General features: G+C 26.8%; 3 protein-coding genes across 4 annotated transcripts; 1 reads left to right on the top strand and 2 right to left on the bottom strand.

The window, feature by feature from the left end:
* On the top strand, nt 1-4,051 carry LOC127280448 (sushi, von Willebrand factor type A, EGF and pentraxin domain-containing protein 1-like). Its single transcript, XM_051303421.1, has 8 exons — nt 1-345; nt 439-801; nt 905-1,281; nt 1,407-1,470; nt 1,597-1,794; nt 1,980-2,311; nt 2,519-2,582; nt 2,710-4,051. Exons 1-8 carry the CDS (start codon nt 102-104, stop codon nt 2,907-2,909), a joined length of 1,842 nt encoding a protein of 613 aa, XP_051159378.1. The 5' UTR covers nt 1-101; the 3' UTR covers nt 2,910-4,051.
* Nucleotides 4,052-7,308: 3,257 nt separating this feature from the next.
* LOC127280483 (uncharacterized) lies at nt 7,309-8,685 on the bottom strand. Its single transcript, XM_051303497.1, has 3 exons — nt 8,394-8,685; nt 8,105-8,254; nt 7,309-8,016 (listed from the first exon to the last, which is right to left on the bottom strand). The coding sequence occupies exons 1-3, from the start codon at nt 8,413-8,415 to the stop codon at nt 7,568-7,570; spliced, it is 621 nt and encodes a 206-aa protein (XP_051159454.1). The 5' UTR covers nt 8,416-8,685; the 3' UTR covers nt 7,309-7,567.
* Nucleotides 8,686-8,747: 62 nt separating this feature from the next.
* Nucleotides 8,748-22,091, bottom strand: LOC127280482 (uncharacterized). Of its 2 annotated transcripts, none has more exons than XM_051303495.1 (25): nt 21,969-22,091; nt 21,466-21,554; nt 21,084-21,236; nt 19,038-20,962; nt 18,831-18,966; nt 18,230-18,544; nt 17,806-18,015; nt 16,984-17,147; nt 16,723-16,850; nt 16,254-16,646; nt 15,807-16,084; nt 15,587-15,731; nt 15,365-15,486; nt 14,311-15,264; nt 14,047-14,149; nt 13,767-13,936; nt 13,474-13,587; nt 13,079-13,265; nt 12,541-12,864; nt 11,958-12,146; nt 11,614-11,758; nt 11,128-11,473; nt 10,586-10,823; nt 10,154-10,276; nt 8,748-9,980 (listed from the first exon to the last, which is right to left on the bottom strand). In XM_051303495.1, exons 2-25 carry the CDS (start codon nt 21,548-21,550, stop codon nt 9,677-9,679), a joined length of 7,251 nt encoding a protein of 2,416 aa, XP_051159452.1. In that variant the 5' UTR covers nt 21,551-21,554; nt 21,969-22,091; the 3' UTR covers nt 8,748-9,676. The 2 variants fall into 2 exon arrangements, with proteins under 2 accessions (XP_051159452.1, XP_051159453.1); XM_051303496.1 differs by having other exon boundaries at nt 14,317-15,264.
* Nucleotides 22,092-23,516: the final 1,425 nt, after the last annotated feature.

The raw sequence follows: 23,516 nt of genomic DNA, 5'->3' as shown, positions 1-23,516 counted from the left end.
AAGTCATATATAAGAGTATTCGGAATTGTATTTTTTTTAGTTGAGAAGTATCATCATCACACTTATTTAACATTTTTCGTGTTCTTTCACAAAGTCAAAAAATGGATTTTGATCGTAATAAATTGATTCTTACAATTTTCATCGCAATATTTATTCCAAATGTACAATCCTCTACAGAAACTGAATTAAAATGCGAGCCACTGGAAATAAAGAATGCACAATTTGTTACACTGGAAAATTATAACGAAGGGCTCGTACTTTGCAATGATTTTCATGTACTACAAGGAGATTCTACTCTAACTTGCATTAATGGAAAATGGAGTGGTGAACGACCCATATGTATTCGTAAGTATTTCACAATTTTCATATACTGTATATATTTTAATTAACGCTAACTCTATTTTCAAGAAATAATTTTAATTTATGAAAATTACACAGCTTATACGTGTTTGAAAACATCCGAAACGTATTACTACATCGATAATGGAATGGCAGAAGATAGAAAAATTGGTGTCGATGGACAAGTTTTTATTGCATATAGTTGCAATAAAAATTATACATTGATAGGAAAAAACTGGGCAGTATGTTTAGATGGAGAATGGTCAAATCTACCACCTCAATGTAAATTATCGGAAAATCTCAAATGTCCAAAAATTAGTTTTGAATATGGACAAATTGAACTAAATGACGAAGGTGACATTGCGACATTAACCTGCGATTTAAATTATTCCCTTAGTGGAAATTCAACAATAATATGCAGTAATGGAAAATGGGAACAAAAAAATTATCCCCAATGTATTGGCAAGTGTTTTTTCTATTGGAAAAATATGTACAAAAAAAGAGAATTAATAATTTCCTTTTACTTTTTCGATTACGTTGTTCATATTGTTTAAAATTTTTACAGCAAATGACTTTTCATCGTTTACAACTCATTCCATTGAGTGTTCTAATGGTTCTTCAGTACGTCATTTTAATATTGAAAATGGTGAAGTTGCTTTTCAAGAACTAGAATATTCAGGACTTACATTTTTAAAAAATTATTGCAACATAAATTACACATTGATTGGCGAAAATTGGTCAATGTGTATAAATGGAAAATGGTTTAATGATCCACCTCTATGTAAATTAACAAAGGAACTGGAGTGTCTTCCATTTCGTTATAGAAAAAATTTTCCTACATTCACTAAGAATGGCAAAGAACTACATGCAAGAATAGAATGCAATGAATTTTCTTATTATAATGGTAAAGAAAAAAAATCAGAAAATTTAAATGCAGCTATTGTAAGTGTATTTTAATATTTAAAAAAATTTCCAAAGTATTGTTTCTTTTATTTTTCATTTGTATATTAAAAATTGGATTTATTTTAATAAAATGTGATTTATCAAAAATATTTTTACATCCGCAGGGAGTGAATAAATGCATTAATGGAACTTGGGGCATAAATATTGAAAGTGACAAAACTTGCCTACGTAAGTAATTCTTTTTTTCTTTCCATTTCGTTTAAAAGTAATTAGAATACGAAAAATTCAAACCAAATTTTACCTGCACTTCCAGGACATTTGTTGTTCCCACATTTCATGAAATTTATTTTGCAGCTTTGCAATGTCATACTACAGTTGAAAATGGACGAGCTTCAGTTTCTAAATGGTTCATGTCAATGAAATTGTATTGTAATACAAATTACGAGCCTATTGTAGATGAAATTTTAAACTGTAATCCATCTACTGGTAGATGGCTTCCTTCATATAGTTATATACCATATGAAAGTAGATATGCAATTACCAACTGTTATCGTAAGTATTTCTTTTATTTTTGTTCTTACATTTAATATGAATACTTAAAAAAATATTGAAACAAAATCATTGCATACGTAAATGGGATCGCAACAATATTTACATCGTCGATTTTGATAAAGCTGGAAAAATATCAAATTTTATTTTTGTTTATCTGGAATTACATTTAAATTAAAAAATTTCAGATCATAATTGCTTAAGTAATTCTACGTTTAATAATTTATCAAATGGATATGTAAAGAAAACTTTTCCTGACAAGAAAACGGTTACTTTAAATTATTATTGCAATGAAAATTATACACTGATCGGAGAACAATCAGTAACTTGTGATGATGGAAAATGGTTGAAAACACCACCTCAATGTAAATTAACAGAAACACTGAAATGTCCACCGTTCGAATATGGAAGTTCAAGTGTAACATTTCTGGAAGATGGCAATGTTGCTAGAATAAATTGCGATGATTCTGGTAGTTATTTAAGAACAATAGAAATGACAGCAGTCCGAGAAAACTTATCTGTAAGTCAAAAAAAAAAAATATATGTAAATAATTTTGTTTTCAAAAGTTGATAATTAAAGTGTTTCAAACAAATCACTCTCTGAATGTATAAATAAATAAAAATTTCAAAAATTAACTTAATATTCAGTAGATATAGGAGAAAATTTTTTTTAACGATTTGTATATTCACCTTTCATAAAAATGTTGCATGAAATTATTTTCCATAGATGGGAGAGCGACGATGCATTAATGGAAATTGGACAGGTGATATTAATTACAAAAATTGTGAACGTAAGTATTTGTCTAAAATTAAATTTCAAAAATACAATAACAGACTCCAAGGAACCCTCCCGAATATAACAAGTTTTTAGGGAATAAAATAAATTATTAATATATTAATTATTATTTTTATCCGCAGGTTGTGTACGAATAAATATGGATAATGCAATAATAATGAATGACGAATGGGATACGACAATGACAATATATTGCATTTCAAAACATGTGCTTGAAGGAGATTCAAATTTTATTTGTCATCGTAATATTTGGGTACCTTCTACGAGTGATGGAGAATTGATTGTTAATTCTGAAAAAAAATTCCCACCTGTTTGTAAATAAAAGATGTGGATAAATATGAAATTTTCAATCTGAGAGAACGAAAAAAATTATATACCTATATGTTTGAATAAGATAACAAATATTTTATTTTATTAATTGTAACGCACGAGGAACTTGTTACTCTCTAAATTTGAATCAACTTTAAGTGGTATAGTTGAATCATCGAGAATCCGCGTTGATTCAGATTTAGAGAGTATATATATTTCTCATTTTGTTTTTTTAATGCATGTGAAATGAGGATTGAATAACATATGTGAGTCAGTGAATATACACACTGAGGGGATGAATTAACAGTTTATTGTACATTCCAATACGGTGCATGTTTATTCCATTGCAAAGTCTTAAAGGCCTATAAGCAATGTGAACGGTGCAGCATCCGGTCAAATATTACATTCCAAGCAAGGCTGAAGATACTATTCACGATAGTAATTGCATTTTTTCAATCGGATTCTTTGCATAAATATCTCATTGACCACATTTCTATATACAGAAATTCCATAACATACTTTTATTTTTTAAATTAAATAAGAAAAAGATAGACTATAAAGACGCTTTTTTAAAAGTAATTTAAGTGTTTAACAAACTCAATCTAAAGAAATTGATTTGAGGAACAAAAAATCAGAGGTTATGTGTATGATAATTTTACCTTGATTAAAAGTTCTTTTTCTAATTATATGTAAACTCAAAATCAGTTTTTATTTTTGATGTGTAATGATAACTTAAACATGATAAAAATTTTGCATTGAAAGTTGATACTTTTTGTGTATTTTTACTCTAATCAATCATAAACATAACCTAGAATTTTTTGCTTTATTGAATCCCTTTCTTGATAGTTATACCGATTTCCTTAGGTGAGAAGAGGGAGAAAGAATGTATCGAATGGGGTCGCTGCCGTTGAAGGCAAACGACTGCGCTTGCTATGAGCATGCACAAAACGACACCATTCACATTCAGATGACTAATTTCTCCACTGGGAATTTTAACCTTTTTTCCTAGATTCTATATTAAACAAATACCTAATAGTTACTGAAAGAAATGAAAAAAAATTTCATATTCACGAAATTATATCCGTAATTTTTATTTTTGACATTTGTCGCTTGTTATACATGATAAATGATAATAAAATAATGAAAAATATTTTATACACATTGTATGTTATTATTACTTATTACATATATATTATTTTACAAAAGCATTCATTACCTAAATTATTTAAATTTTTTAGAAAAAATAAATTCTCTGCATCAAATTATTTTGTAACTTTTAATTCAGTTGAATTTATTACTCGGAAGGTAATGAAATATGGTGAAGGAACTTTACCACAAGAGTTTTCTTCTTAGGAAGTTTCTTCATAAATCCAAAGAGGTCAGTAGTTATCAAGTTTGAATTTTAACAAAATACTGATATGCATATAAGATATATTATTATGATTATATAACATTATATATAATATACCTATATAAAATTATTATTAAAAATTTCCTTATTATTAATCTTGTTTAAGAAATGTTATAGTACCTACATTGTGTATGTTTCATAATATAGGTACCTGTAATATCGAACATTATTTCACTGTTGGGTTTACCACTTGGAGTACCACAGACAGACAAACATATAAAAAGACACTTCCTATAAACTAATAAATAAACTAATAAATATTTTATATACGGGAGAGTGGACAATAGTGGATCATTTTCATTTTCGAAAAAATGATTTAAAAAAACTACCAAAAATCTGAAATGATCCACTGTTGTCCGCTCCTCTCCTCTCTATAAAAATTTTTACCTTCAATGTAAAGTCAATTCCAAAATTATCAAATCCGTAAGTTGAAAAATCGAAATGGAGACAATTTAATTGTGTGTAAAACCAATCAATCTGATGATAAAATAGTTATTTATGATACAAGTGCGTAAAGTGAGTGATTATACGAGTATAATCAGATTTACGCACGTGTACAACATTTTTTGCAACACCCACCTCTAAAGTTGAGTACCTATCATGAAGAATTCCAACTCTCTATTAGAATAATTTCGATTGTATAGAATTAAATAAATCAATCGAAGATCAGGAAAAATATCATTAAGCGGGAGTGTATAAATTTAAAAGTAAAGTTCTTTCTTTAATTTTGTGGTTTTGTATGGTCTAAAACCATATCCTTATATTATGTAAGATAAATTTCGGTGCGTAAAGTAAATCACTTTACACACCGTTTTAAAAAGAGCTTCTTTACACACAGTTTTCGGTGTGTAAAATTTAACTTTAGAGGTTAGTGTTGCAAAAAATAATTAAAATTATTCTAATATAATAATAATTGATAATTACCTCTTTTTTTAAAAAACAGTATTTTCTTAATTCCTTCATATCTTCAAGAACTCTTTTTATATTCTCAATCTACGATAATATATAAAAATGTGTTATAATTAATCATTTATTTTATTTAATCAAATATATTATGTAAATTAGAAAATTTTAAAAATAAATTAAATGAAATAAAAAAATAGACTAAAGTGAAATTAATAATATTTTTAAAAAAAATTTACCTCTTTACTGATGACTGCACATGAAATGTTAATATGAAATAATTTTAAAAGAATTAATACACATTTCAATAGAAAATATCCATTCTCTATATCAAATTGCAATTTTTTCGACTCATGTAAATTCATTGCTATATTAAAAAACCAACATATTAAGCCAACAAAATTTACAATTACTTGTAAAAGCAAATATTTTCCATATATCTCATTTATTTCCAATAATTGGTCATAAAGTATAAGGTGAATGCGTCTGAAAAAAATTATATACATAAAGTATATAAAAATCTTTAGTTGACATTTATATATTAAAATAAAGATATTAAATAATAAGATAAAGAATATAAAAATTAAAAAGAAATACTTACTGCATTAGCTTGACAAAATTTCTAGTTCTTTGTATGAATATTTCCAATTCAATGTTAATCGATAAATTTGAAATTGATACACGATGATTTACTCCATTGTTTTGAGATGATAATATCTCTGAATTTTTACTATAGTTCGATTGCAGAAGACTTTTTAAATTCTTTAATTTTGCTTCAAAGAATCTATTCCATATTATAATTATGTCAAAAATAAAATTTTCTAAATAAATTTCCATTAGGTATATACGATTTTTGTATCTGCTCTACAACGGAGAAACATACATAAGTGGACACTTACGTATGTTTTTCCGTTTTAGGGCAGATGTGCTTATTAGATAAAATAAACTTACTGAAGAGTAAAAATGAAACTCAAGTCGACCACAGTAGTTGCACATAAAGACCAATGAATAATGAAAGGACAAAGAATTTTTCGCTTGTAAAAATTGTCCGTTGAATACATCAAAACATTGACAATATACAGGGAAATAATTAGAAACAAGTAAACAAATATTCGGCACGAGATTTGTTTAAAAGTTTTATAATAATTTCTCTTAAATCCCAATAGTTTGAAATTATCATTTAATCCTTCCATTTTGTCCGTTAATTGGTCCATTTTCTTATTAAAAAAAAATATCGAAATTTATATACTTTAAAAAAAAAAAATTAGGAATTGTAATTAATATTTAAACTTGTTTACTTACCTCACGATTGAACCAGCCATTAAAAATTGCAAATGTAGCTGTCAATGTTTCAAAATATAATAAAACTTTACTTCTCGTATTGTGTCCTTTACTTGATGAATTAAAACAGGATATAAATTGAAAATCAATTAATAATGATGTCATCCAAAAGAATATTGCAATTGTAATAATAGGTAGAAGAAATAATTGATGTCTTCTATTTCCAATTGGATAATTAGTTAAACCCAGTCCTGTCAACCAATTGAGTATAAAAAGAGGATACATTGTTTCACGAAAATTTTTAAGATATATCTTCATAATTATTTTAAAGAAAAAAAAATTGAATTTGAGTAATTTACTATTAACGAAATTCTCTCAATAAAAAAGCATTTGCTTTCAACTACACCATATATGACAACGTAAACTATTTTTTTCAGTGAAATAATAAATAATTATCTTTCAAGTGCATCTCTTCAAATAGCTCTTATACATGCATGGTTTTCAGTGTAAATATCCTATTAAATTATTCAGATTGCTTTTAATTGATCTGATCATGAATTTATTATTATGAATTATTATTTTTCTTTTTAATAATTACAAAATAATCAGAGAAAGATATCAGATTCACTTTTACCTTATTTTTTTATAACATTCTTTTTAATAAAAAACAAAAAATGTATGGCCTCTGACCTACGATCGTTCAAAATGAAGAAAAATTGTCGAAATTTTAAGTACTCGAAAGAACGTTTCCTTTTTTATAAAATCATTCAAGTATAGGTAAATTACATTCTAAAAGTAAAATAATATTAGAACTTAATTAAATTTGTTTATAAATAACAATTATTTTATTATTATTATTATTATGCTTGAACATTTATAAATTAAAAAAATACAAAATAATTTCGCCGTAATAAATAATTTACATAAATAATATTTCAAGTATACATAAAACTTTCAAATTAAAAAAAAATTTCCAAAAACGAAAGAAATATAATACAGTCAAATAAAGTATTAAAAAATGCACATTTTCTTTAAACATACATATTAAACAATAAAAATTTTCAAAAAAAAGTGTTTTACAAAATAACATTTTCAATATCAAAATCATCAGGTATTGGTATTGGTATTGATTTGTGTAGAAAACTTTTTGGCATTAAATTATAATAAGCGAGTTTTCTATTGTTTCCTCTCTTAATTACCTCGCATAAAACACAAAAATTAATAGCCGAATTTTTTTCACGTTGCCATTCACGTAATTCATTGACAAAATTTTCTATTTTATATTTCATCACATTCAATGGATAATGTGAATTTGATTTTATTTGTAACCATTTATTGGCGATATTTAATATTTCTGTGTAAATAATTGTACAACCAATATTAAAACTTAAACAATATTGTACTTGTACATCATTATAGGCATCTCTTTTGTAACGTCCAATGCTTGTTGATGATTTCTTTTCATCTTTTTTCAATTTCACAAGATCCATTAGATCCTTGCAATATTTTTTTGGTTGATATTTATCTAAAAATTTTACAATTTTTATATTATTAAAATATTAATTTGTATTTGTGTAAAGGATACAGAAAATGTCCAATGTAAACGCACTTACCTTCTTGTAATAATATCCATAAGTTTGACATCAGGAAAATAAAACCCAATAAAATTATTGCAAATCCTAGGAAACCACAAATTTTCTTTCTTCTCTCAAGTATAGTTGTCGAGAAGTTGTTATTTTCATCATTTTTAATGATGCATTTAACTGAAATTATTTTAACATTGTACAAATTTTATTTTTAAAAGATAAGAGATAAAAATAATAATAACAATAGGTAATAATTTTAAATATTTTAAAAATAATAATAAACAATTATGATGATATAAAATTTTTTGATACTCACATGAATTGCTAAAAGGAATCATTTTTTATTGGCAAAAAATTTATCTTTTTAAGAATGATAATTCAAAAAAGAATCAACTTAAAATTTTGAATTTTGATAAACAAAAAAATTAACAATTCTTTTATAACAAAGAATTTTCACTTTTGTTTTAATATAAAAAAAATTGGAAAAAAATTTATTCACAGTGGTTATTTTTCTAATGAAAGAAATGATATATTTGAATTGAATAGTACAACTAGAAGGTATTTAGTTAGAACTTGAGGACTATTTTATTTAGACTGGACCTACCTCACGTGAAATAATTGAAATTTACCTATTTAAAACGGGACCCTTTGTGTCCCAAGCTTGCAGGTATGTACATATACTTTTCGGAAGTTGCGCACTTTCCCACCTTCAAATTTATAATATAATATAATAACACACTATATTATTCTTGTTGTTTATTATTATTATTATAATAAACAGAGTAAACCAATTAAAAAATATTACAATTTATTTGAATATTACATCAATTACATAAATTATTTATGCTAACTTTTAATAGTGTAGCCATACTAGTTGATTTTTTTAAGCTGATCATCTTTCTTATTATTTCCATTACCTCAAATTTTTTTCTGTTACATTTTATATATTGTACATACATAATTTGACTCTATATTATTAAATTTAATAGAATAAAATTTGTTAAAGACACTTTTAGTTCTAGATTTTTCGTACAAAGACAAAAAGTATATAAAACCTCAGTAAATGGAAAACCTGTGTTATATTTTAGGCAATCCATAAACTTGAAACCACCAGAGAACTGGAAATAATAGGAAGGGATCAGCTTGACGACTATATAACAATCAGATGTATCTCCTCATCACATCCCTTCTAGGTCAAATAGTTTCCTTATAAAAACATGCATAATCATTATGTTCCGCATGACTCATAAAATTTTTTTATTTATTTTCTTATGTTTAAAAAACAAAAAAAAAAATTTTTAAGGGTGATCCAGAACATAAAAAATATTAAAACTAATATATTCGCAAATAATGATTATTCTTAAAAAGCTATATTTGAAGGTAATATAGGCGCCAAATTTCGATAGGCGCCAAAATTAACTAAAAATAATTGTAACTCTACATTATTTTTTTAAAAAACTGCGCTTTATAATATTGTAAATAAAATAATAATTGTGAGTCTGAAATGGTAAAAAAATTAATAATCCATATACAATAATTAATTCGAGGCTAAAAACAAAATGTAAAAAATTAAAACATGTTGTGTGATTTTAGAATTTTTTAAGCGCACTGTACAAACAGTCGATAACATGGCGGTTTAGCTTCCACTAATGTGACAAGTGGTCGATCTTGACGCATACTTAAAAATGTTTGTTCATTAATTCGAATCACGAAAAATTCATCTGTCGCAGTTGTTACTGGTCTCATGTGAGACATCATTGACATGTCATTGGCCAACATTCCAGTATGATAACCCAATGAGCGACATAATTTTGCTGCCTCCACATCTGACGTCACTGGCCGCTCAAAACAATACGAGTGCCATACACCGTACGTCTGTTTTATCACTTCTCCTTTATATTTTCTATGACAAAAGATAAAAAAAAGAATTCAATTACCTTAAGGGTTGCTATGGCTATGATAATACTTTGACCCAATTTGCCTAATTTCAAATATTTAAATAAAACAAATACTCTCGGCTATTTAATAGAAAATTAATTTATGAAAATGAAAAAATAACGAATATTATGAACTTACTGTTGTTTTGTTGCAGATTGAATATCTACACATTGTTCCTCATCTTCACCATCAGGACAATCTTTATCTCCATCGCAAACCATATCAGTTGAGACACAGGTAGGATATTCCCTTTGATCTTTTCTGTATATATACAAGCATAAAGTAATCTAAATTAAATACACTGGTCTTTTTCCAAATTTTGAAAAAATAACTTATTTTTACATAATGAGACTAATTGCTTTCAAAATATAGAAAATACATGGAAGTTATAGCAAAATTTATAATAATAAATACTAATCATTAATTCTCCGAGAAAGAATATAAAAAAATATATTTTAAGAATCATAAAAAGGCACCCTCTTATTCATATTTGCCCCGGGCGCTACTTCAACTAACGCCGAGCCTGATTTGAATCCATTAAAAATGATTTTTTTGTTTTCTAAAATTTACCTTTTACAGAAGAAACTTGCGTCTTTACATTCACATATACTGGGATCCTCATCGGATTTATCGTAACAATCACGTTTATTATCGCAAAGTCTATGTTTCGCAGTTAATGCTAAATATGCTGCACATGTGCACTTTCGTGGTTCATCACTGCCATCATCACAATCTTTATTTCCATCACAGAAGCTTGATTTTGGAATACATTTTCCATTGCCACAACGCATTTCAGATACATTACATTCTAAAACAGAAAGAATTTTTCGATCCAGATGAGATGAGAGCGAAAGAGAGAAAAAATTAGCGTCCCAATTCTATACTCGTTCGACGCTCGGACGCACGCTCTATTGGTAGTCGGGTAGCAGCGAAGGAGCCATTGACGCTCGACTACCAATAGAGCGTCCGTCTCGGGACGATTAAATGCACCCTAACGCTAAATTTAGTTAGAATGGGCGTGGTTTAAAGAGGCTTCAAAAGTAAGGAATGAAAAAATTACCAAGCGTTAGTAAAAACAAAAGTAATATAATTATATATATTTAAAAACTTACTGCATCCTCCAATGTCATTAACGCAATGTTTTTTTGCCTCTACACATAATTCGGGATGTTCGTCAGCCTTATCAGGACAATCATCAATGCCATCGCAGATTTTATTCCAAGGTATACATTTTCCAAGAAGGCATCTTGTACCATCACAATGTGGTGCCACTGCTGTCGCCGAAGTATTTTTCATTGCCTCAGCAATATGTGTATACATATAGTCAATACCATCTAATATTTCTGAATTATGAAAACTACAATCGCTGTCTAATTTTTCAAAAACTGCCGATGGATACCAACCATCAGGACCCAAACACGATATTGTTCCACTCCAATCGTGAGAATTGGTATTATTCTTGATAAGAAATAATTTTTTAATAATTATTATTATAAATAATAGAAATAATTTAATACAGATAAAACAAAACTTTCATTCATGTGGTGATTAAAGGGAAAAAAGGATATTCAATAAAAAAAAGTATTTTCTGTACTTACTGCACAATAAGAGGGTTGATTTTCAATAAAGCAACGACGACATTTATCACAGTCGAGTGTCGGTCTAATAAATATACTTTTGCTGTGGTGATACTTATTCACTCCGACAGCTAAACAAATATCCGTCTCAGTTGGTAAAAATATTCTAAAATACAGAAAAACATCATCATCATCATTTGATAAACAAAAAAAAAATCAAGAAAATTTGTAAAAACATTAATACATGAAATAATAAAAACGAAAAATAAGAAAAGAAAACGAGGAAAATGGAATAAGAGAAAGAAAAATAAAAAAATAGAAAATTTTCTAAGTGTAAAAAAAATGAACGTTTCATATTTTCTAACCTTTTTTCATGGAAAATAGGTTGCACGTAACGAGTTCTATTGAGTGGATTTTTCAAATGAAATAGCGATGCATCAGAATTTTTCACGCTTTTTATTTCGTCGATTTCCACGACTTGTTGATGTGGACGATAAATAGCTGGGTTATACGATGGTAATCCAAAAATTCCAACGGTATAATTTGTCGACAAACTGTTGTGAAACAAACAAACAAAAATTTTTTAATTACTTTTTTAATGACGCAAAAATTAAAAAAAAGTTTTTTTTTAATATCTAATAGAATATATTTTTTCTTTTCAATCTAAATATTTATGTAAATTCAAAAGGTTATTATTAACCCAATTGTGTGCGTTGTAGCAGTTTGGTTAGCGTTCTCAGTTTGCATATGTCAAACCCGGGTTCGAATCCCCACATCCCCAAAAAAATTTTTCTTATAATTATTTAAACCAAAAAAAATGTTGAACAAAATGCAAAAAAAAAAAAATAATAAATAAACTATGAATAATATAAATTAAAAAATTATCAAATAATACATATAGTTGAAGTATTTAAAAAATGAAGTTTTCATAAAAATACAAAAACATACTCGAGATTATGATTACACTGTGAACTAGTGAGGAGCCAATCGTCTTTTAGGAAAATAGCAGGACATCGATAATTGCCATCGACGAAAATTGCGCCCTGCCAGGGCCATTGATAGGAAAATTCTTCAGAAAATCGATTAAGCGATAAATAGGCATTCACGGGATTACTTAAAACTGGTTTACATCGAATATAGAGGCCAGAACATGTATTTTTATCATCATTATTTGGAAATTTATACGATGGTGGATATTCATAATCAATCACATTTCTTCTCTCCTCATATTTTCCTACTTTCACTGGGACTTCTCTTGCCGAATCCAAATACCTATAAAGAAACACATCATTTTCTACTTTCTTTTCTTTATGTATAATATACCATTTTTTTCAAATAAAACTTCTTAAAACAGGACATTCAAACGATTTTTAATTTAATTAATTAATAAACATTTTTAATAATTAAAAAAAATTAATTAAAAGTCCAATTTTAAATTATTGTATACAATATTAAACTTTTTAAACCTATTTTTAAAAATATTTACCTAAATCCAAAGTAATGACAAAATCGTGATCCTAAATGGAAATAATTGTCAACGTAATTTGGAGTTTGTGGTTGATAACAATAAGGAACCCAGGTGCCATTTTGAAACATTGTTATCACTCCTTCTGAATTTAAATGTGGTCTTTCGTCAGTATCCAAATTGACATATTCACCGTTACTTAAAGAAACTGAAAACAAAATTTTTTCATTTAATTAAAAAGAAAATATTTTTCTTTTAATTCAATTGAAAAAATAGAAAATAAAATTTAATTAAAAACTACTCTATTGATGTTTGCGTGGTATAAACTTTATAACTTCTTTCTCAAAAACTTTTGTAAAATATATTCAATGAAAAAGAAGCTTTTTTTTAATTAAAAAGTTTTTTTTCAAACATACAGCAATCCAGTTCATCTTCATTTAATTTACAATCGGGCGTTTGATCACATCTTTTAATCATTGGGATGCAAGTTCCACTTCTTCGGCAATGATATTCGTCGCTGTTGCAGGAAACTGATATATAAAAAAAACAACTTTAAAAAATAGTGGAAATTTTTTTTTTAATTCTTTTATAGTAACAATGACATTTTATAATAATAGTATTAGTATTATTTTATAAAATTTTTGAAAAAATGTTCTCGTTTTGTAAATTTTGTTTTAATTTAAAAAAAATTAATATAAATTATATTTACTGCAATCTTCTTCATCGGTGCCATCATAACAATCTATATGACCATCACACAAGGCTCTTGGATTATCTCTTTGTAAAACTTCTCTACAAGAACAATCCTCTTCATCTGTACCATCCTCACAATCAAAATGGCCATTACATCGTTTATCTGCTGGAATGATCTGCAGCAAACTAAATAAAACAGTGTGTTTAGTTATTTTCTTTTTTAATATGTTTTTTAAAAATTAATATTATAATATATTTACTTATAAAAAATTTATCATTTTTTATTTTTCACTTACTCCTTGCATGTAAATCTATCGGACGGTGAAATACTTGGAATTGTAGATTGTTCAGTCGTTGTTGTCATTTGTCCTGGAACTCCAAAATTTTGAGGGAAATTACCTGAAAAATTACATATGTATACAAAAGATTTTATAAATTAGTTTTGATTTTTTTTCAAATTGAACTAAAATTATTTAATGTTTCATTTTGTTTATTATTATTAATATTAAAATTATATCACATATATTAAATAAGTTAAATTATATAAGTAGATTTATTACCATTACCAGTTTCATTAGTGGTGCCGATTTTTGGATATGGATTTTCCAATAGTGTGGGAAGTGTGTAAGCATAACCAAAATTTTGCGATGAAAACTGTGATTCCTGATTATTATTATTGTTATTCGTTCTAAAATTACCAAAATTTTTTTGTGACGACCAATTATTATTATTATTATTTTTATTATTGTCATCAAATAAATTTCCTGGAGAATTTCCAAATTGTGAAGAAGCAACATTTTTAAAATTTTGTGAAGGATTTCCAATTTGATTGTTAAATTCAAAATTTTCTTGATAATTCATTCGTGACGGATTTTCCGTGAATGGATAATTATTTCCATAACCAGAACTCCAATAAGGATTGTCCGTTTGTTGATTATTATTTCCATATTCAAAATTTGTATTTATTCCCTGATTTTGTGTTGTTTTTTGATTATTTTCCTGTTGACCAAAATTATTCAGGATTAATGGTGGCATTTCCGATGGATTATTATTATTATTATTAGCTTTTTTGTATCCAAAATAAGGTGGTTTTTCCGAAGGATTATTTTCCTCGATAAAATTATTTTGTGGTCGTTCCGATGGATTATTATTGAGGACATTTTTTCGACTATTTTCAAATGGACTATTCTGTTGTTGTTGTTGTTGTTGTTGTTGCGGTTGATTATTATTATTATTATTATTTTTAAAGTAAGAAAAATTTGGATATGGATTTTCAATTTGCATTTGTTGTTTAGTTTCATAAGCCACATGAGGGTCGTAAATATCATGTAGTGATTCATAATATTCTCGAAATGGATTTTGATTTTGACAATTTGTTTCATCTTCACCACTTAAACAATGTACTTTTTGATCGCATAATTTTCGATTTGAAATACATTGTCTAGTGCCAGTTTGACATTTAAATCCAGGACATTTTAATTGCGGTTGTTCGCGCCCATTTGTTTGAGGATTCACTAAAAATTATAAAAAGAAAAAATTATATCTTTTTTCTTCATATTTTCGGTTCAACATTGACTGAAAAAGGTTAAGTTTAATTTTTTTTTAATTACTTACTTGTCTTTTGATAAATCCATGGAGCATATTTACTGACTCTTGTGTAAACACCTGGTTCATTGGCACGTGCACAACCGATACCATAACTAACAATTCCAGCAACAAACCACTGTCTTCCTTGTCTGGAAAAAAATTTTTTCTCAATATTAAATTTATGAGTACATTAATTAAATTAAATTTATAAGTTATTTAAGATCGTTTAGTTTTAAAAATGATAATTACTTGCACATAAGAGGTCCTCCACTGTCACCTTGACATGCATCTTTTCCACCTTGCTTGAATCCTGCACAAACTGCCAAATCTTCTTTAATTTGTTGACTATTGCACTTTGTTAAAATTGGCACTTCAACCTCTTGCATTACCTCTTCTAAAAATCACAACAAAAAAACATAATTATATAAAATTATTACCATTATTTAAAATTATTTATAAATTTACTAACGTGCAATTCCATTTTCACGTACAGCACCCCAACCGGCTATTGTACATGTCCTATGGGCTGGTGGAAAGTTTTCATCAGTTGGAATGCAAATTGTACGAATCCAAGAATCCAAATTAAGTGGCTCACTAAGACGCATTAATGCAATGTCATTTTGCATTGTTTGTCGATTAAATTTCTCATGAACAATAATTTGGACAACTTTTCTGACTTGTGATTTTGGTGAGAAATTTGTTTGATGAATTACTCCGGCTTGTATTTCATAATAATTTTCTTGAAAACTGTAGAAAAAAATAGTTTAATTTTGAGAAGAAAGTCCTTTTTAATTTGAGATGACCATAAAAAAATGAAAGGATTCTTCTCAAAAGAAGAATATTTTCTTTTTTTTATCATTGAGGGAATTGTTCAAATTTTTTTTAATAAATACAATATGTAAATAAATTTAAATACTTGTAAGCACAATGAGCGGCTGTGAGAATCCATTGTTGATCAATAATTGATCCACCACATGTGAATTCACCATTTTTGTATAATGCCACTATAAATGGCCAGGCATTTTGTTTACTTCTCTTTCCACCTATAATTCCTAAAATTGGATCAGCAGGTTCTTGTACTGAATCGTGAAAAATTTGTCTCACAACTTTTGTCGAATTTTCATTTATTTCCCGAGAAAAACGTTGACGAGAAAAATCAATTGAATTCATGCCACATGCAATTTTTGGACATTTCACTTCAATTGCATTAAAACAATTTGTCACAAATTCAACAGCACCAGAAGCTTGTGGCACGACAAATGGTCCCGAACGAACAATACCAATTAGCGTTTTAATTTCTGGTTCTTTACTAAAAAGGGAGGAAAAAATTACAAAAAAATTTTTTTTTTTATATGAATTTTGTAAATTCTTTCTTTTTATCTTACTCTAATATTAACTCATTTTGTGATTGACAAGCCTCTATTGCCCAACGTAGTGAAGTTTTACAAGCAGGATACCAAAGTCCTCGAACATTTCTGTGTAAAAAGCCAGCATTGTGCCCGGCGATAAATAACTGAAATAAGAAAAATTACAATTTTTTTTATTTTTTACGTAAATATGAAAAAAAAAATTTTTTGTTTGTGTATTTTTATAAATATTGATTATAAACAACAGAAAAATGTAGTTTAAAGAAAAAAAAATCTTACGCCTTTATTTCCTGAAGGTTCAGCTGTTAAAATTGCACAATCCTTTTCGTCCTTTCCATTTTCACATTGCAGTCTTCCATCACATCTTTGGTCAAGAGTATAACAACGATTAATTGCTGAGAATATATTGCTAACACCACAGCTAAAATTTCTAGCGGAGCAACCTATTGTTAAATAAATTTTTAATTTAATTTTTTTTATAACTTTCGTTTCGAAATGCCAAAAAAATAGCATAAAATAACAAAAAAAGTAAAGCAGCAAAAAATTGAGTGAAATGACATTAAATTATTCAACAATAACATAAAATAATAAACATGACATTAAAATATATAAAGAAAGATAGAGAGAATTGTGACAGTGAACTTGGTATTTTCATGAATATGACGTTTATCAGCCTTCTACATGAACGGAATAGTAAACCGATACCAAAGGACGACAATCATCTTTCCTATTCGTGACTCTAATGGAAATACTAATTGCAACCATTGAAACATTAGATTCCAAAATAGTGGACTTTATGCATCAATAAATTTTCATCTACATTCGATAAATTAGATTATATATGATTTAAGGGTATATCCATCTCGATATTCAATTTCTCAGAAACATAATATATATTTAGTATTTACACATACTGTACTGAGGGAAATAGAAAATAAATTCAAGTTAAATATATCAATAAAAAATTAATTTCATTAAAGTAATAGTTGTAAAAATTTAAAGAAAAAATGAAATTTTTTAATAAAATTTTTATTTTATGTTAGTCTATAGTAAATGTAGAATCAATTCGTATGCGTAATTATTTTTATTTTCAATATTTACCTGAACATCCTAATTCATCTTCGCCATAGAGGCAATCAAAGTATCCGTCACATATTCGATTAGGTTCCAAACGGTCTCTACATGTGCAGTCAGATTCATCACTTCCATCATTGCAATTCGTCTTTCCATTACACCATTGTAAACTCGGTATGCATTTGTCACGATTTTTACATAAACGTTGTCCATTTTGGCAAACTACATTCGATCGTTCTAAAAAAAAAATTTACCATTTTTTGTTTTTTCTTTTTTTAAAAATTATTTTCTATTTAATGCTCGATCGATGAGAATTCAATTCATGGGAATCTCGATCGAAGAAAATCGAAAAGAATTAGTGAATTATTTAATAAATTAATTGTTATAACTTTTATTTCAACCAATTAATTAATTTTCCAATTTCCAAAACGAAAAAATTCAAAAATTCTACCTTGTGCAAAGTCTTGACCAGACAATGGATAATAGGGAAATTGATGATATGGGTACATCGACTGACGTATGGTAATATTTTTTGCAACAATTGATTCATTGGTATCGCGTGTTTTCAATGTCGATTTATATCGCTTTTCATATGTGCAGTGAATTTGATTTTGTTGATTATTCTCTCGTTTGATGAAAATATTTTGACCCGGTCCTGTGGGTCCAATATTATCAATTTCAAACTCTGATGGATGAATATTTGTGTTTTGTTGATTCATCAAATTCTGCATTACAAACGATTGCTGACTTGTCATTCCAGGGACGACTATTGAGAGAGAAAAATTTAAATTTTATAATTACTCGATATTTATTAGTCTAATAATAATGTTGAATATTAATAAGGATTATTAATTAATTAATTGAAATATAAGATAATTGTGGTCGCTTTTTCGTCTAATTGACGACAAAAATTCAAAATTACTTGAAAATAATTTTTTGAGAAAAAATTACAGTGTAATTACACCAACAATTACATTTTCTTCTTTTCCTCCCTCCTCATCCTCAAAAAAAAAAAAAACAATGAAAAATTAGAAAATTTGAATTAATTTTACCTTCAGAAGCTGAAATTAATTCTTTTCCATTGAAGCAAAGCAAAACAGGAACCCAGACTAGAGGAGATTGATCATTTCCTGTTGGATTTTCATTTATTTTTCCATTTTGTCCCGCTTCATAATAATTGTTTATTTTCTGTAATAGATTAAAATTTTTGACAATAATAAAAAAAATTGTTTAAAATTTTTGAATTTTCCAAATTTTACCGTAACATCCATGGAAGTTGGATCAAAACCAGAAAGTTTCACCATATTCTGATAGCCATTCTTGAGATTTGAATTATTTTTGTTGTTTATATTATAATCATTTTTAAATCGAGACGCAAAAAGACTGTTTGGCCATGACGATCCTTGTTGTTGATTTTCAGAAAACTCTTGATTCCCACCAGTTGGACCAATTATTGGAAATTCTTGATTATTCAATCCATTAAAATCTAGCGTTGGATTTCGAACATTTGTATTACTTGGACCAGTCAAAAGAGTCAATAAATTGTCCTCATTTTTTCCAAATTGGTAATTTAAACCGTTTGGAATATTTTCATTATTTTCTTCAAGTTTTGTTATAACGCAAGTTATGCAATTTTGAGCGTTTTTAAAATGTTCAGTTTCGCCATTTTGACCTTGACCATTGGGATAATTTTGACCATTTTGAGAACTCTGACCACTGGGGTGATTTTGACAATTTGATGAACTTTGACCGGTGGGGAAATTTTGACCGTTTTGAAAACCTTGCCCAGTGGGGAAATTTTGACCACTTGAAAAACCTTGACCAGTTGGTGAATTTTGACCACTGGGGAAACCTTGAGCAGTGGGGAAATTTTGACCTGTTGAATATTCTTGACCGTGTGTTATTAAATTGTTTTCGAGGAATTGTCCGCTTTGACCATTATTCTGCCCTTGCCATAGAAAATTACTGTGAGGCGATTGTAAATTTGGTTCTTGTTGATTGTATTGACCTAATTGGTTATTTTGACCCAAATTGTTTTGAGCATGTAAAAATGGAACTTGATTAACGGTGCCTTGAACATTTTGACTTTGTTGGTAGTTTTGACTATTAAATTGATTAATATATTGACTACCTTGATTATTTTGACCATTTTGGAATTCTTGACCACCTTGAAAATTGTGACCACTTTGGAAATCATGACCACCTTGGAAATTTTGACCACTTTGGAAATTTTGACCTCCTTGGAAATTTTGACCACTTTGGAAATTTTGACCTCCTTGGAAATTTTGACCACTTTGGAAATTTTGACCTCCTTGGAAATTTTGACCACTTTGGAAATTTTGACCTCCTTGGAAATTTTGACCACTTTGGAAATTTTGACCTCCTTGGAAATTTTGACCTCCTTGAAAATTTTGACCACCTTGACCAATGACATTTTGGAAACTGTAATTCTGCCAAGAATTAATATTTTGACCATAATTTCCATTAATCGGCCGTGGCGTTGTGGGTTTTTCGATGATTGTCATATTTTTCAAAATATACGTAATTTTTGTGCCATTAAGAAGTTTCGATGTGTTTGTTTTGACAATATGTATTTCATGATTGCCATTATTAACATTATTAATTAATTCAGAATCATTAAAATTTGGCGGGAAATTTTGAATTTGATTATTATTAATTCCTGGTAATGGAATATTAATACGTTGAGGATTATTGTTAATGTTATTATTAATAAAATTATCTGGATAAATATCAGGATTTGTATGTCTTATCCAATCAGATGTTTCATCGTCATTAAAAAATTTTCCACTTCTTTCTTCGATTATTCGACAATCAATACAATTACGAAGTTCCTCAAGTGTCTTGTCATTATATGCATGAAAATAATTTTTAATTTCTTCCTCCTTATTAAGGTCAATAAAAGTGTTTGATTTCTGAATTTCTCCCAATAGAATTTGACAATTTTTATGGATTTTTTTACAATTTTCTAAATTATTATTATTATTATTAGTACTACGTCTTATTCGTTTTGGTCGATTTTTCGGTGAATTGTCCTCGTCTTGAAAATTGTAAAGAAGCTCCAAATCCAATGGAGCATTTACATAATCTACAAGGGTCGTTTTCTCCTTTTCATCATTGTGTGATTCGACAATTCTTTGAAAATATACTTTTAAATAACTGTCCTCTGAAAGTTTCAAGTAAAAATAAAATATTAAAAAATTAATTATTACTAAAATTAAATTCTATTATATAAAATTTTAATAATTATATAATTACATTTATTGTGAATTAATTATTATATTTACCAGCTATAAGAGCTTTGTAGGCGCAAAATGATGATAAGAGAAATACGGAAAGAACAATTGACGTAATGAAGATGTAAATTTTTATTCGTCTTCCAGTTGAAATCTCTCGATTGAAGTGCATTGGAAAAATTCTGTTACTATTGTCGTTTCTAACTGTAAAAAAGTAAAATTTTTCATTTATTATAATAAATAATTGAACAAATAATCAAAAATTAAATCAACAATTAAATTTATTGAATTAATTTATTAATAAATAAATAATTAAACAGATAGTAACAAATTAAATAAATAAGTCAAAAATCTGTAATTAATTCTTTTAGCAATTAATAATAGTGATTATTAATATTAATAAAATAATTGTAATAATTAATTTAATAATTACCGTAATGGAATTCTTGTTGGTTTCTAAATTCATTAGTATATTCCGGAGATTGTGAATTATTATATCCTGAATGTGGATTAGCCATGGTGCTACAAATTATTAATGAAGTATTAAAAAAAAGTTTATTTTTATGTTTATTGAAAAAAAATTATTTTCCACTATGTCACTCTCACTATGTTAACTTATTTTATTTATTTTTTAATTTTTTATTAAATAAAATTTAAATATGTAAAAAAAAAAAACCTAATTACATTATACAGAGTAATCGTTATGTTCTGTATTACTTGAAGAGAAACATTTTATTGTTTTGTGTTCAGAAAAGAAGAAAAAATTGAATTAAAAAAATTTTTTTTTTGATAGACGCTAAAATTTTTAATAATTTATTTAAAACTCTTAAATTAATTTTAATTTTCACTGATTTTACAACATTAGGTATACTATTTGAATAATTATTTGTAAAATTTAATTTTTGTTAAAAAAAATAAAAATTATTTATAATATACCATTAAAAAATGCACTTTTTAAAAATATTTCCCAAAAATCACTTTGTCAAAATCCACACTCTTTTTTATATATATGTACAAATCACATGAAAAAGAAGTTAATTTAATTTCACGTAATTAAAAGATATATATCTTTACACTTGCTGGATTGAAACTGAAATAAATTGAAATTAATTATATTGTGGTTCGCAAAGAGCGACATTTACTATTAATGCATATATCAGCGTAATTGTGCAGACATTGCTTAAAGTGATTTCTTCACAAAATATATTTTAGGTGAATGACTTTTTGGCCACGCACCTGAGAATTAATTACCTTGCAACTTTTTTTTTATTTCTTTTTTTTCATATTTCAAGAGCTAAAAATTCGCAGAATTTGCGTACCATTTATTTCTATGAATGAATTCTTAATAAAATATATATAAATTGCACAAATATAATTCAAATGACATAAATTTCAATTTTTATTTTTATTCTTATTTTATCAAATATATTTGCCAATAATATTGTACGTTCATATATTTATGTTATTTTACTCAATGTGGGGTAAAATGGCTATGGGGTAAATTGTCCCATTTTTTTTTTTGTATTGAAGAAGACAATAAACAAAAAGTTTTTTTTTTAAATATTCTCTTTATTTCCTTTTTTTATATTCTCAACTGTGGTACAAAAAATTAAATAAATATTTTTTTGATTAAAAAATTTTTTTTAAAATAAGGTAAACATTGTAGGCGTTGTTAATACTTTCAGGAGTGTATAAAATTTGGTTAGACTACTTGTTCGCTCATAAAACTCTGTTGGATATAATCCACTAAATGTGTTTGATGAGAAAAGCTTGCCTTCAACGCTAATGGTTATTTTATGGCAAGGACGAGATGAGCTTTTCGTCTTACATTTAAAGGATCAACTGTTCATCGTATTCATAGGAGAAATTTTTTAAAAAACTGAAAAAAATGTCAAATGTTACGTGAAAAAGTTTTAAAATTATAAAAATTATAATTAATTGAAAATTAAATTAATATATAAAAAAATTCAATTTCTTAACAAACTAATTTTATTTTTAAAAAAAATTTTATTAAAAAACAACATTTAATTTTTAAAAAATTTCATTACTATATAATTGTATTTGTAATTTTACTAGTAAAACATTCATTATAAATTTATGTTTATTGCAACCGGAAATAAATTCGTGTAATAAAAAAAATGCGTATTCACAATTTCTCGAAATTTATGAATTAATGTTTAAAACAAGGTCATTTCTGGAATTTCATTCAATATTTTCTCTATGTCAGCCGTTTCTATGCTGTCACTTGGGGTGTGAGAGGGGTGTAATAAAATTTCAGCATAAAAATTTTCACCAAAGTACATCGACCCATTAATGTAAAAAAAATAATACATACATTCTTTTTTTCATAAAACAATTGAAATGAAAATTAAATAAAATTCACTAAAACAATAAAAAAAAAAGAAATTGAGAAATCACACTTTTTTTCTCAAGAAAATAAAAAATATTTGTTAATTTTTAATTATTAATTCATTATAAATTAAT

This window comes from Leptopilina boulardi, unplaced genomic scaffold (genome assembly GCF_019393585.1).
Source record: "Leptopilina boulardi isolate dan_hultmark-lab unplaced genomic scaffold, ZJU_Lbou_2.1 LbouV2_248, whole genome shotgun sequence".
In the NCBI taxonomy this organism is placed as follows: Eukaryota; Metazoa; Arthropoda; class Insecta; order Hymenoptera; family Figitidae; genus Leptopilina; species Leptopilina boulardi.
The sequence above is the reverse complement of the archived record's forward strand: the minus strand, read 5'-3'. Positions and strand labels throughout refer to the sequence as shown.

What these genes read in the sequence shown, in the direction of transcription:
- LOC127280448 (XM_051303421.1), top strand. Translation starts at nt 102, where the DNA reads ATGGATTTTGATCGTAATAAATTGATTCTTACAATTTTCATCGCAATA. An exon ending in AAAATTTAAATGCAGCTATT is followed by an intron (nt 1,282 to 1,406) that starts GTAAGTGTATTT and finishes TTACATCCGCAG; the next exon opens with GGAGTGAATAAATGCATTAA. An exon ending in AAGTGACAAAACTTGCCTAC is followed by an intron (nt 1,471 to 1,596) that starts GTAAGTAATTCT and finishes TTTATTTTGCAG; the next exon opens with CTTTGCAATGTCATACTACA.
- LOC127280482 (XM_051303495.1), bottom strand. Translation starts at nt 21,550, where the DNA reads ATGGCTAATCCACATTCAGGATATAATAATTCACAATCTCCGGAATAT. An exon ending in GATAGATTTACATGCAAGGA is followed by an intron (nt 13,937 to 14,046) that starts GTAAGTGAAAAA and finishes TGTTTTATTTAG; the next exon opens with TTTGCTGCAGATCATTCCAG. An exon ending in GCAAGTTTCTTCTGTAAAAG is followed by an intron (nt 10,277 to 10,585) that starts GTAAATTTTAGA and finishes GTATATATACAG; the next exon opens with AAAAGATCAAAGGGAATATC.
- LOC127280483 (XM_051303497.1), bottom strand. Translation starts at nt 8,415, where the DNA reads ATGATTCCTTTTAGCAATTCAT. An exon ending in GATTCCTTTTAGCAATTCAT is followed by an intron (nt 8,255 to 8,393) that starts GTGAGTATCAAA and finishes AAATAATTTCAG; the next exon opens with TTAAATGCATCATTAAAAAT. An exon ending in ATGGATATTATTACAAGAAG is followed by an intron (nt 8,017 to 8,104) that starts GTAAGTGCGTTT and finishes TAAAATTTTTAG; the next exon opens with ATAAATATCAACCAAAAAAA.